General features: G+C 44.3%; 1 protein-coding gene across 6 annotated transcripts in view; it reads left to right on the top strand.

Annotated features, from left to right (window-relative positions):
- LOC120728121 (neural cell adhesion molecule L1.1-like) overlaps positions 1-13,468 on the top strand; it is a 589,469-nt gene that overhangs the window by 558,189 nt on the left and 17,812 nt on the right. For 3 of the 6 annotated variants that reach the window (XM_040022858.1, XM_040022859.1, XM_040022860.1), the window contains exons 2-12: positions 3,329-3,718; positions 5,137-5,151; positions 6,279-6,381; positions 6,876-7,042; positions 8,053-8,175; positions 8,462-8,632; positions 9,051-9,162; positions 9,741-9,925; positions 10,216-10,347; positions 11,148-11,291; positions 11,376-11,487. In XM_040022858.1, coding sequence (XP_039878792.1) covers positions 3,574-3,718; positions 5,137-5,151; positions 6,279-6,381; positions 6,876-7,042; positions 8,053-8,175; positions 8,462-8,632; positions 9,051-9,162; positions 9,741-9,925; positions 10,216-10,347; positions 11,148-11,291; positions 11,376-11,487 — 1,409 coding nt within the window. In that variant the 5' untranslated portion in view covers positions 3,329-3,573. The remainder of the gene's footprint in view (positions 1-3,328; positions 3,719-5,136; positions 5,152-6,278; positions 6,382-6,875; positions 7,043-8,052; positions 8,176-8,461; positions 8,633-9,050; positions 9,163-9,740; positions 9,926-10,215; positions 10,348-11,147; positions 11,292-11,375; positions 11,488-13,468) is intronic. The other 3 variants (XM_040022862.1, XM_040022861.1, XM_040022863.1) reach the window with 3 other exon arrangements.

Genomic DNA, 13,468 nt, shown 5'->3' on the forward strand with positions numbered 1-13,468 from the left:
CGAGATTAACAGCAGCTATTAAAATGTCCTATTTGGGCTTTCAGTCATTAAACATTTTCATTCTTGAGAGTGAGCACTCAGCTGGCAACCCAACACTCAGACTGGGGTCTGGTAATCTCTGTAACATATGTAAGATATGAAGAATATACAGAGAGCAGAAGCTTTCTATTTATTTATTCCTGCTGTGTCCGCGTTGCTGCTGTAACAGTGTGAATTTGCCAACACTGCAACTAATAAACTTCTCTTAAATCAAAGAAAATGTCCATCCCAGTTTGTGAGAGCTCCACGTCAGAAGAAAACTTTAACACTTTTAGTTTTCCGTGGAAAAAACAGCAAATAATACAATTTTTGGAGCTTAATTTTTGCTTTATCACCATAAAACCTGCAAAGTCCCCTCCTGCCTGATACATTCATGTCTGCAGCTGATATACAGTTGTGATAAAATGTGTGGTATGTTGTGTTTTCTTAAATCTAAGACTGCGCCGTGAACACGCAGGGTGCCGAAACTTGCAGCGGTAATCAGATCTGAAACTCTTCCTCCTCATCCTTCCTCTCTAAATCCTAAATGGACTTCCTGTGCTCTCACGGCTGAACGTCTGATTTAATTCAAGTGGTCATAATGTGTCAAATTTCCAGGATAACAAAGAATCGGTGAGAGGCGAACAACACGGTGCGTTTAATGTCATTGTGCACCAGCAACAGCAACTCAACGAGCTTCCTGTCAGCAGAGGTCAAGCAGCTCTAAGCTGCAGCCTCAATAAAGACTCAGAGTGTGTGAAGGAGGCGACCCTCCATCAGGCGCCTTTAGATTAAGACTTGATTCATTAACGAGCTCCGCCCCCTCCTTAAGTCAGTGCCAGCAGGAGCTCCATGAATATTTAAATGAAGAAAGTCTCTGTGGATGATCGTGGATTTCTGTTTTTTTAAAACCTCCATGCTGAGGACGAGGCTGCTGTTATTAAAGGAAGTGGAGCATGCTGGGATGTTTTCTTCACCCGTCATTTATTACGTCTGTTTCATTTTTCTGTCTGAGCTCGTTACATCATTAGACCCACCCCCACCCCCCATCAGTGACAAAATGACAAACACACACACACACACACACACACACACACACACACACACACACACTCACACACACACACGGGCTCGCACACACCTTCTGTCCCGCTGTGCCATTTGGCTCATGTATTTTGAAAATACGCCCGGCAGGTAACAGCAGCAGCCCGACAGGCGGGAGCAGGTGTGTGTGTGTGTGTGTGTTTCTGTGTGTGTGTGTTTAAGTGACTGTGACGCAGGGCAGATGTGAGTGTGTGTGTAATCATGAGTGATAACAATGAAAAACTAGAAGAACAAGACTCTGACAGTCATAGGAACTGAACGGGGGTCCTCTGTGTCCTCTCTGTGTTTGTGGAGACGCTCAGAAAGACCTGGATCCTCACAAAGAGACAGTGTGTGTGTGTTTGTGTGTGTGCTGGGGACAGGTTGTGTAATTATGAGATGTTGGAGGGGGTCTACATTAGCCAGCTGTCACTCCTCGCCCCTCACCCCATGTGTGTGCTTTAAGAGAAGCCTCGGAGACGGGCCTTGGCGGAGGACTGCTGGTGGTTACACTCACAGATTGATATGTTATGACACCTCCTGTAACCTCCTCTGCCCTCCCTGTCTGTTAGTATTCTCACTCCGGTGTGTCAGCGTGGAGTCGGTACAGTCGGAGCATCTTTAAGCTGCTGCGGCACCACACCAGGCAAAAAGTCAGTGTATAAAAACTTGTATTTCCATAATTGTCCACTGAGGGAGTGAATGAGGGAGGAGAGTCATCCAGACCCAGACCCTGTTCATCTGCAATATGTCATCCATCAGTGCAATTAGACACTGACAGCAACACTGGCTCTATTCGATTCTTTGTATTCATCTTCCATGAGCGATGCGTCCTCTCAGCTCTCTGGTGAAAATGACATTTCATCTGCGTGTTGGAGTGACATGAAGTCTTGGACAATCTATCTTACTGTCTTCTTATGACTCCAGGTTGTTATTTACAGTTATTTTTTTCTAACTTCCTGTCTTTTAAAAAATTACATAAAGTTGTGAAAAGAATCTAAAGAGGCAACTGACTTTATATTCAACGCATCTCTGTACTGTGTCAAAGGGACATTAAGTCAAGTTAGGTGCAGGCTGTACTTCAGTGTTGAATTGAATCAGGAAAGTTGTAAGAACCTATTTGCTTTAATAATCCTGGTTAAAGGCAGAGCCTCCTGAACAGATATAAAAACATACCCAAAGATGAAATGCTGCCCCCGGTGGTGAAAGCCTTACGACGCTTTACAAAATGCTTGTTTGGGATTTGTCCTTGTTAGCAGACAAACAAACTGATTCATGCAAATGCAAAAACTGCACAATGAGCTTTTTTGGCAACATGATACCAAATAAATCAGGAGCATTTACAGTAATTTTCCTGGAGGCATGAATGGTTTGGAGTGGAGGAAACACTGTTTTGGGCTTTAGGATGAAAACCTGTCACAGATGTTTGGCTCATTCGAGGGATCTCCCTCAGTTTCTTTCATTTTTTGCTTGATCAAAGTATTCCCATACATGGAGCCGCAGCCTGATTTCATGGCTTTGAAGTGGCACAATCGGCTATTTTTAGCCTGGCTGTTAGTTTCAGCTGATCAGCTCGCAGAGGAGGAGCGCGTAATCCCCAACTTCAAGTACAAACAAGAATGTGGCCGAACTCGGAGCGCTGAGGGTTCTTTTTTTTTGGCCTTCATGTCGAGGCAGCAGTAAGATGATGAAACAAAAGGGAGAAAGCCTGATCCATCTGTGTCTGCTTTCACCCCCCGACACTCCTGCTGTCACGGGTCAGTGTTCAGTCACCAGGCAGGGACAAAGGAGGAGATGTTGAGATGAATGGAAATGCGGCGAGTGTGGCAGAAACACACACACACACTCAATCTCTCTTTGTAATGTCATTAGTGGAGAAGCTGCTTCCTGCTGCTTTGATCTGATCTTGACTTTATCGAGGTGACCCGGTACTGTCTGTTCTTTATCTCAGATTTTTGTGGATTCTGTACTAAATTCAAACCCAAAGTGAATTTAAATCTTAGAATTTATTCTCAACGTCGCAGATGTGCCGTGGATTCATCGTGATGTGTTTTTAGGTCAAACTTTCCACCCTCTGGAATACATTAATATTTGTCTTCTTCTGTTGATTTATGTTTGGTCAAATTAACCATGTCTTTGCTTCTTTCCCCTCCCCTCCTCCCCTCCTCTTCTCCTCCCCTCTTATCCCTCTTTGTTCTCGGGGTCACCCCCCCCCCCCCCCCCACAGCCAGCTCCTGAAGAAGCGTTTGTGGAGCTGACGGAGCGAGGAGCGAGCCTCACTCACAGTTGGGCTGTAAAGGAAACAAACACACCCACCAACTTACTGCTGTTTACTCCTCTCAGCTCTCCCTCAGCTCCGGGCGGTCCCTGGAGTGTGTGTCTGCCTTGGTGTGCGTGGGTGTGTGTGTGTGTTTCTTTATGTGTTGATGAGTGTGTGGGTGTCTTGCATCACTTTTGATGGGACATTGAAAGATGTGTGTGTCACAGAGTCGGTGGATGGGCTGTAGGGGGATGTGCTCCCCCGCCCTCCCGCTGGTCCTCCTCCTCCTGCTCCCTCTGTCCTTCCTCTCCTCCACGCCTCCGTTTGCTCAGGGAGCCATCCACATCCCCGAAAGCTGTGAGTACTCCCTCCTCCACCGCACACATCACACACTGGAAACACTGGAAAGTGTTTGTTTTTTCATTTCCAGTAAATATTTCCAAACCGTTTCCTCAGAATTAACAGGGCTGGGAAGTATGAGGGAGGGAGTATTTCCATATTTGGCTTCTCTAATCATATCATTACTCTTTGAAATTAAGTATCAGGTCAGTAGATTTCTGCTGTAGCCACCAACTTTAATTATTTCATAGGCACCGGGGGAGGAGTCTAAACTACCCACGAGCCTCTGATGCAGCGCTGTGGAGAAGAACCAGAACTATAGTTTTCTTTTTTCTTTAGCCTTTGTGAAGATGTAACGTTCAACATTTGATGCGTTTGGTTGAAATGTTCGCAGAGACGTCAGGTCAGTTCAGGTTATTTATGTCGCTGTCACAAGGACAGTTACTTCAAGACACTTTAGACTCTAAAGACCCCACAGTATCCTGTGAAAATCAACCCCTCCCCATACGATCAGCACATTGTGACAGTGGGAAGGAAAAACTCCTTTTTGACAGGAAAAACCTTCCTGTAGAACAATCGGTTGTGGAGTGAGGGGTGACAGAAAAGAAGAAAGAGAAGAAAGAAAAAGAAAGCACAGGGAGACATCGTCTGTGAGATCATAGAGCTCTGCAGTAGCCACAAACTCTCCTTCAGGGTTGTCTCCTCGAGCACCTCTGGACCAAAGCTCATTCTGACCACTGCGACGTCACCACAGACCTCAGACTCCAACAAAAAGCTGCTCGCCTTTCAGGCATCTGAGGAAAAACCTTTGATGGAACTGACCAGAAACGTGACGTGTGCTGATAGGGGGCCGTTTAAAGGTGGATCCTTTGGTTCCTGCACAGTAAAGTTCAGTAAAGCTCTGATGCTGTGTTTATTCCTGTCAGATATGGAACTTTCGAACACATCTAAGCACAAATATAAATCCAAACAATCAGGTTAGAATAACCTCTGGTCCTGGAGGTAAAGGTCAAAGGTCAGCAGGCTTATCACACTCCTAGAGGAGAGGAGGGGAAGCGGGAGTCAGAGGAGGAATCAGGTTCAGTCTGACCTTCGGTAAACAACCTTCTTTCTGGGTGTGGCAGGAGAGGAAGAAGAGAAGGATAGGAGGAGGAGGAGAACGATGGGGGAGGTGGAGAGAGGGGAAGGAAAAGGAGACACGGGGAAGAAAAAATAAGGAGATGGATGTAAAGTGACCTGAGACGCCAGTGTGTCTGAGTCAGAAAACCGAGAAGGAAGATAAAATCCCTCAGATGTTGTCACTGTTAATAAAAATCCTGTTAATGAGCAGATCTTGTCCCGCTCGGGGAACAGCATGAAGAATGTGCCAGCATGTGTTTGTTCAGTCTGTAAACGTTTCCTTTCTGCTCTCCTTTCACTGCTTCCCGTGGACACAGATACAAAAGACAACAGTAAGTGATTTTCTTTGTCGCTGTAATGAAGAAATGTGTGTCGTGTCTGCAGCTCTGACGTGCTTCATTGGTAGAAACCTGCTCCCGTCTGTTTTTATGCTGCTGACTGTGTCTCGCACCTGCTCACCTGCACCTTTCCTGTTAAATTTGTCAAAGCAGAACATCTCTCCCCTGCATCACTCCACACAGACACTAAGGAAGAGACCATGTCCTCTATATTAGCTCATTTAAAACTGATTTAATGTTATTTTGAGTATTTTTCTGAAACAGATGTACGGATATTTGGAGGGCTGAAACTGCCCACATTAGTCATTTCATTGTATTTCTGTATAGTTCTTGTGCAAAAGTCTTGGACCACTTTTCATTTCTCTGTATTTCTTGGATTCGGTGCAGCAATTTAATGAAATGTGCAAACATACATAGAAATGAACATGACAGAGTTTGTACAGCTCCAACGAACCTGAGTAAATGTTTGTCATGAGCAGCTTTATTTTTCAGCACAAACTGAACTCTGTCCTTTCAGTATGTTCAGGAACATTCTCCACAAGCACAGGTCGACCAAAGTGTTGTACATGGTAAAAAAAAAAGCAGAGCAAACACACACAAAGAACAAAACAAAAACTCAGTCATAACTTAAAGCTGGTGAGTAACAGTGTGTTGTCAGACGGGTTTGAAGATGTTGAGTGTTGGAGGGATCCTAATTTGAAGAAAGTTGCCCAAAGTTTCACAAAGGTCTCCTCTGTGTTTCAGCCTGCTTCTAGGGACGATCAGAAGCTACTTATCAGCTGACCTGAGACTCATTTATCTACAAAATATTTTATTTAAATATACAATGTCACAAAATATCGGACTATTCCATTAAAAACTGTAGTTTTTAATTTTTGCTGTTATTATAGGATGTTTATCTTTTTTTATTTTTGAAACAGTGGCTCCTGTTAACCACGATGGTTTTAGAGGACCTGCCAGAACTAAGAATGATGAATGAGCTTCAGTCAATCCCTCTAGATGTGTCTCGATCTGTACGCCCTACTTTACCTGCCTGTACTCTGCCAATTTAATTACTGTGTGTGTGTGTGTGTGTGTGTGTGTGTGTGTGTGTGTGTGTGTGTGTGTGTGTGTGTCTTCAGTATTTCAGCCTCCAGTGCTGACAGAGATGCCAAAATCACACACAGTGTTTTCTCTAGAAGACTTCAATCTGGCCTGTGAGGCCACCGGGAACCCGACACCCACGTACGTACACCTGTGTGTGTGTGTGTGTGTGTGTGTGTGTGTGTGTGTGTGTGTGTGTGTGTGTGTGTGTGTGTGTGTGTGTGTGTGTGTGTGTGTGTGCTGACATGGCAATAAATGTCCTCATAATAAAACAAAAACCAAATTTTCTCTCAGCTGTTTCCCTCCCCGAGCTCGTCCCTCTCTCCACTCCCTGCTTCTCTCGGGGAGACAGACTGTGAAAAGTAATAATAGCAGCTGTAAATGTTACACTTCCTCATATTTCTGTATTTCTGTATTTCAGGCCGTCAATCAAAAGGCTGAAAATTTTACATGAACCTGTTTCCGGCTTTGATCCAAAGATAAAGACTCGCTGCTTTATAATGAAAATGTAGATCCTTCAAAATAGCTCACAAATAAATAGAAGCTGTTTTCTTTATTGTGTGATTCAAGGTTTGTTTCTGTGACTTTGTAAACTGTTGATGTGCTGACAGCCGTTCTCCCCTCTGTGCTCATAGATTCCGTTGGCTGAAAGATGGCGAGTTGTTCGGATCCGAGACCGAAGGATCCGGAACACTGAGAGGCGACAATTCTTCCCTGGATATGTTACAGGGTGAATACCGCTGCTACGCCTCCAACAGTCTGGGCACCGCCATGACACAAACCGTCAAAGTCAACGTAGAGCGTGAGTCACAAACTTACTGTAAGCACACGAAGGCAGTCAGTGCGCTCTGAGGTTCACACCTGCTGATGCACAGATGTCACACGATCATATAAAACCACACACACACATCAGTGAGTCAGTGAGGTTGATCGGGGCCACCTGTTCTGCTCGCTCATCTCAAGTTGCCACGGCAACCATTTCCCGGAGACAGCGCCGTGACGTCACTCAGTAGGGAGGATGTACGGTGGGTGTGGAGGATGCAGCCGACGGCTGCGGTCAGCGTGCACACAGACTCACTAAAATCTCTCCAGATGAAATATTATACTGTACGGGCTCTTGCTGCCCGGGATCTCACCTCCGCCGTGGTTTTGATTGCAGTTCAGTTCTTTCACATTTTATTTCCTCTGCTTTGTTGTGAGATTTACTCCCATAATTTGTTGTTTTTCTTCCTCATAGTTTTTTTTCTGTGATTGAATATTGCTGTGTGACTTCCAGAGAACCATTGTTCTCAATTAATTTGGGAAACTTCAATGTTTACAATCAGCTCAGCCAGCGTTTCTAAAGGTTTTGATGACTAAATGTCAGTTCAGACAGGCAGCATGTGGTCGAGGTATTTTTATTTACCCAAAGCACCATCAGAAAGCTGCTTTTAGCAAATAAAACCTTTAAACAATGTTTCAGAGCAAAATAAGTAACTGGCTGATGAAACCTGAGAAGCTGTGCAGGAAATATGAGATTCAAGTGTCACTCTGTGTCCACATGATTGTAAATATGCAGCTATTGTTTCAGGTCCTCTTAATTACAAATGAACCCTGGCATTGTTTTTATATAATTTAGGCATTTAAAGTCTATTATCCTGGAGATTTCCTCCAGTCCACTGTGTTACAACAGCTGTGGAGTGTATCTTCACAGACACTTCACAGAAGTGTATCTTCTTCCTTCTTTGTATTGTTTTATTTTGCGTCACTATTTTCATTGTTTCTTCATTGTTGCACAAGTATTAACTGGTATTCTGCTGCTTTGTGTTTCAGCTCAGCCAGTTCTCATGAAACAACAAGTCGAGCGTGAGCAAGGACTCGTGGGACAGAGTATGGTCCTGTCCTGCAACCCTCCAAAAAGCTCGCCTCCTCCCAGCATCCACTGGATGAACATAAGTGAGTGTGCCGATCTGTTTCCTGTCCCGTTCATCAGCCGCCTGCCTCTGTGACACACAGACTCTTTATGTCCACTCTCCTCCATTTTTCTATGACTGACCTTCTCTGCCTTTTCAGTTATCAGCTTATTGAGGCTGCGGTGCAATAAAGCGAGGTGCTTATTGTGCATTTGAAGAGCAAACTAACCAATTTCATTTTGCACTGACATGAAAAACATTTTCACCTTCCACTGCAGTTTCCATGCTTTATTTCCCACCTACATTAAACTGTCCCCGTCCCGGCTCAGATTTGATGCACATTACTCGGAGTGAGAGAGTGACGATCGGCCTGGACGGGAAGCTGTACTTCGCGAACCTCGTGAGGAGTGACAGCAAAGAGGACTACATCTGCCACGCCCAGTACAGAGAGGCCAGGACTATTCTACCTGCCACTGCTGTCTCCCTCTCTGTCAAGCATAGTGAGCGCACACACAACGCACAATGCACACAAAGTGTTAAATATAGAGATAAGAAAAAAAGTGAGTCAGAGCATCACGCTGTCCTGTGTGTGTGCGGACCGTGATCACGCTCTCTGTGTGAGGTAACATCAGCCAGAACAGTGAGGACGCATAAAACTGTCCTGCAGTGTTGACGCTCTATTGTTAATTATGTCATGCAGACTACACTGTAACACAACTGAGACACCAGTGTTTGTTCCACTGAGTATCGCTATGATGACGCGTATATGCTCAGTAACTAGATCACAGTCGACTAATCAGCCCTGCCCTGTTGGCTATTTGTCTTCATTTCATCATTTATTGTTGCAATAATCAGCATGACCGTGATGATCAAGCTTCACAGTTTCCGTGTCCTGATTTCTGTCTTCACATCGTCCAGGTAACAGCGTGGCTCATGGAGGAAAACCCGAGTTCTTCCATCACAAGAACCACTCCCAAATATCAGCCCTGAAGGGGAACAGCGTCACCCTGGAATGTTTACCCAGAGGCCTGTAAGCATCTCAGTGTGTGTGTGTGTGTGTGTGTGTGTGTGTGTGTGTGTGTGTACTTCCACCTTCAGTTTGTTTACACGTGAAACTCATTTCATGTTTATGATCCTTGTGGCATAAGAATGACTGACCCACCTGGTTCGCTCTTTCAACACACTTTATTCCCAGTTGCTGCTCTCACAACACTCAGCCATGGCTTTTCTGCTACAGCCACACACAACAACAACAACAACAACAACAACCACACTCAGGACCCAGTTACTGTTTCATATTTTCTCTGCTCGTAAGAAATTGGCCTGCTGACCTCATGCAGCCTTGCTCCTTTTTCTTCATATGAAATCATTTGATCTGTCCAGTTTCATTCTAATGATCCTGCTTCCTGTCTATGGCAACAAATGGACTCTCACTATAATTTTGACTTAATGATGAAAAAGGATGTTACATCATTACCAAGATCATCTGCATGCACTCAGCTCTAATTTCCTCCTGTGATCGATCTTCTGTTCGTCGCCTACCTCACTTCCATGATCGGCTCTCTCTCACAGTCACATCCTTCTGTTCTTCCATGTCCGTCTCTGCAGACCCACACCTAAGGTGGAATGGAAGAAGAAGGATGGTGTCCTGGCAAACACAACCGGCCAAGTTATTAACTTTGACCGCTGGCTCCACTTCGACGACATCACCCTGGATGACGACGGCGAGTACGAATGCAAAGCCTCCAACACCCACGGCTCCACCACACACTTTTTCACAGTCACTGTGGAAGGTAGGCCGCTGACCTGAGCGCACAGACGATCACGATGCTCTGCTGACCGTGAGGACGTGATCTCTGTGTTAGTTTGAACTCTAACGTGTTTGTGCTCCTCTGTCTGAGATGATTGTGAGTCTTTACTGAAGAACATGTGTACATGTTCACAACTTCAAAGGAGCACTTCACTAATTAACATCAACAGGTCCTGAAGCCTGTTCAGAGTTAGAGCCAAATGTTCAACAGACAAGTTCTGACTCTGAGATTTATATTTTAGGGTTTAAATGCTGCTTTTCTTCGTTTTCCAGCGGCTCCTTACTGGGTGAAGGAGCCCCAGAACGGGATGTACACTCTGGGTAAAACAGTCCGACTGGACTGTCAGGCGGACGGCATCCCGAGGCCCAGCATCACCTGGAGGATCAACGGTCAGCTGTTCACAGGTACAGCAAGATTCTGACGGACCTGTTTGTGATTCTTTGGGGAGAAACTGTAGCACCTGATGTGTGTGATTGATACTCAGGAGTTATCGATTTCTTATATAGTGCACATGATAAACTACCTTTAAACAGCTGGGGCAAACAGACTTGTATTAGTCTGATGATCAGCACTTTGCAGAGTGAACCGTTCCTTCGGGTAACTCGATGTTGATTCTATTAAAGCTTGATGGCCACAGACATAGATTTGAAGGCAGGGCAGAGCGAGCATTTCCTGGCTCCAGGCTGTCGACTTTCTGTGGACAGAGAGCCTCTTAAGCTTAACGTGAATTAGATGGACTCACCAACAGAGAGAGAGAGAAGTGAGAAGATAGAAAAATAAACAGAGAGTAAGGAAACAAATCATCAGAACAAAGAAGAGGGAGAAATGACTGAATCAAAAGACCAGGGCAGAAAGAACGGACGATGGAAATGAGACAAAGAAAGAGTCCACATGTCTGTATCAAACCTTCTTCTTGATGTTTCGCACATTCAGAGTTTACATGTTACTTATGAAGATGGGCTTTTAGGAAAATTAAAATGAGGAAAGAAACTAAACGCCACATAAAAGGAAGAAAAGGAAGGAATATGAGCACACTGGGAGGGAAACTGAGAAAGCAGCAGAGGGAGGGAGGTGACAGGCGGTGACAGCTGCTGCTCCTCTCAGTGGGCCTCAGCTTCTCTGTTAAACAGTTCTTTAGCTTCAGCCTGTTTCTGTTTGACAAACTCTACATTGCCTCCTCGCCTCTTCTCCCCCCTCCCTGTAGAAGTGGATGAAGAACCTCGGCGCACGGTGACCGCAGGAACGCTCATAATGAAAGACGTGAACATTGGCGACACGGCCGTGTACCAGTGTGAAGCCAAAAACGACCACGGCTCCATCCTCCTCAACACCTACCTCTACGTCGTCGGTATGTTTCCCGCCGGGTTCACGTCCTTCTTTGTTCTGTCTCACCTGTGATTGGTTAATGACGGCGTCTCTCCCTCTGTCTCAGAGCTCCCCCCTCAGATCCTGTCCCCTGATGGGTTCATCTACAACGCCACCAAGGGCCGAGACGTCGCACTGCACTGTGAGTCTTTTGGCTCGCCACGACCCCGCGTCACATGGTGAGTGTCACACAGTGTGGATTCTCATCAGTGTAACTAAAATACCCTCTCTGTATTCTCTCTGCTGAACCTTTTCACCTCAGTGAAAATCATTTCTCTAACTACACTGTGCAGAATTTAACCTTCACCATTAGGGGGCAGTATTTTAACAGAAAGTTTGATTAACCAGCCCTGTGGAGAGAACACTAAACCAGGGCTGGGTTTTGATGATTGATTTATCGATTAAAATCGATTCTGGCTTTGATAACGTAAAATCTAGTCATTAAAATCCTGAATCGGTTTTTAAATATAAATTTATTTTGCCAGAAACGCCAGAATCTCAAGTTGAACCTCACAAATTTTCGACAACTACCAAACAGCTAAAACAGTAAATGAGAGCAGGAACACGGGTCCTGCACAAAGACGTAAACACAAAACGCCGACGCATCAGAATCAGTGAGATGTGACTTTCTCACGCGCTGGCACGTACACGGACACGGTCACGCCGTCGGGGCTGAAAGCCGACAGCTCGCTGATTCTGAAGCTGCGGGTTTTTATCTCTCCAAACAATATTGACTCAACCAGCAGCAAAAGAAGATCCAAACTATGCTTCACATAAACATAAAACATGAATTGCTGTTTTGCTTCCACCAGGATAAAATCACACTTCATGCACAGCTCTCTCTCTCTCTCTCTCTCTGCACTTTCCCATCTAAAAATCTGTTTTCTGCATTATTCGCTTGCTTGTTACGCACCAGTCTACCGTTGTTTACAGCCTGTCGGCCGCTGTTTTTTTCCTTTTACTTACTTCGGAAAAGAAAGCCTCATTTCTGCCGTTCAACACTGAACAAATGTAAACTTTAAAATTATGCAAAATTGCAAAACTCTCAGCTGTGTCTGTAATCAAACCTCCGTAACGTTGCTCTGCTTCACGTCAGCAGCATCAGGTCATGTTCATGTGTTGATTATGTGCCACTTGTTTGCACATATTCAACTCTGTATATTTATATATTTTATTTTATTTTTTTTTTTTTTTTTTTACTATTTAATTTGTAAAATGTGTATACACACACACACACACACACACACACACACACACACACGTAGGAAAATATTTAGTATACACATCCAGAAATGCATACACTATTATATATTGTACATATATTTATTAGTTTCAGGTCGGCCATTCTTGTATTTTGCTCGTTTGTGTTGTTGTGTTTGCACATCTCTGTTGCTTGTGGGGCTCGCACACAAGAATTTCACTCGCATGTGCTGTGCCAGTGTGCCTGCACATGTGATGTGACAATAAAAGTGATTTGATTTGATTTGATTTGATTTGATTAATGGTTTTCTTTCGTTTTTGATCTACTGCAGAATATTTTTACAAAATCCCAGACCAGGAAAATCTCCTCCATGTTTTTCTGTTTTATCCTCAGTTACTTTGACACAAAGGCCTCTGCTGTGATGCTCACACCTTTGACAAAGTCTCGCAAGTGTCAGCTTTCTTTTTATAGACAAAAAATATGGAAATGTGCTGATGCGTGATCAGAATTATAATATTTCTGACTGTCTGAGGCAAAATTTCCCCGATTCGAATCGAATCAATCAAATTGAATCGAGGATCAAATCAATTTGGGACCTTGAGAATCGAAATGGAATAGATTCTAGAAATCAGCGAAGATACCCAGCCCTACACTAAACCAGAAGAAAATCCAGCATATAGATGGCATCCTAAAGTTAAGGGCTTGATAGAGGAGGGTCCACACTAGTTTGAGAGGTGGCCCTTTCAAACTAGTGTGGTCAGAGGTGTGGTTAGTCTTACAGGTGATTATAAAAAGTTGGGCTGTTTTCTGCCGTCAGTTTTTTTCAATGTAAAATCTGCCAAGAGAGATGATTTTTCAATGTCATTTAGTCATTTACCAACAGAGGAGGCAAAGTTTGCTAACTGTAAGCAGTAAAGCTTGTAAATATGGATGTGCGCATGCATTAACTACCTTAAGTA

This window comes from Simochromis diagramma, unplaced genomic scaffold (genome assembly GCF_900408965.1).
Source record: "Simochromis diagramma unplaced genomic scaffold, fSimDia1.1 OVJJ01000308.1, whole genome shotgun sequence".
NCBI lineage: Eukaryota > Metazoa > Chordata > Actinopteri > Cichliformes > Cichlidae > Simochromis > Simochromis diagramma.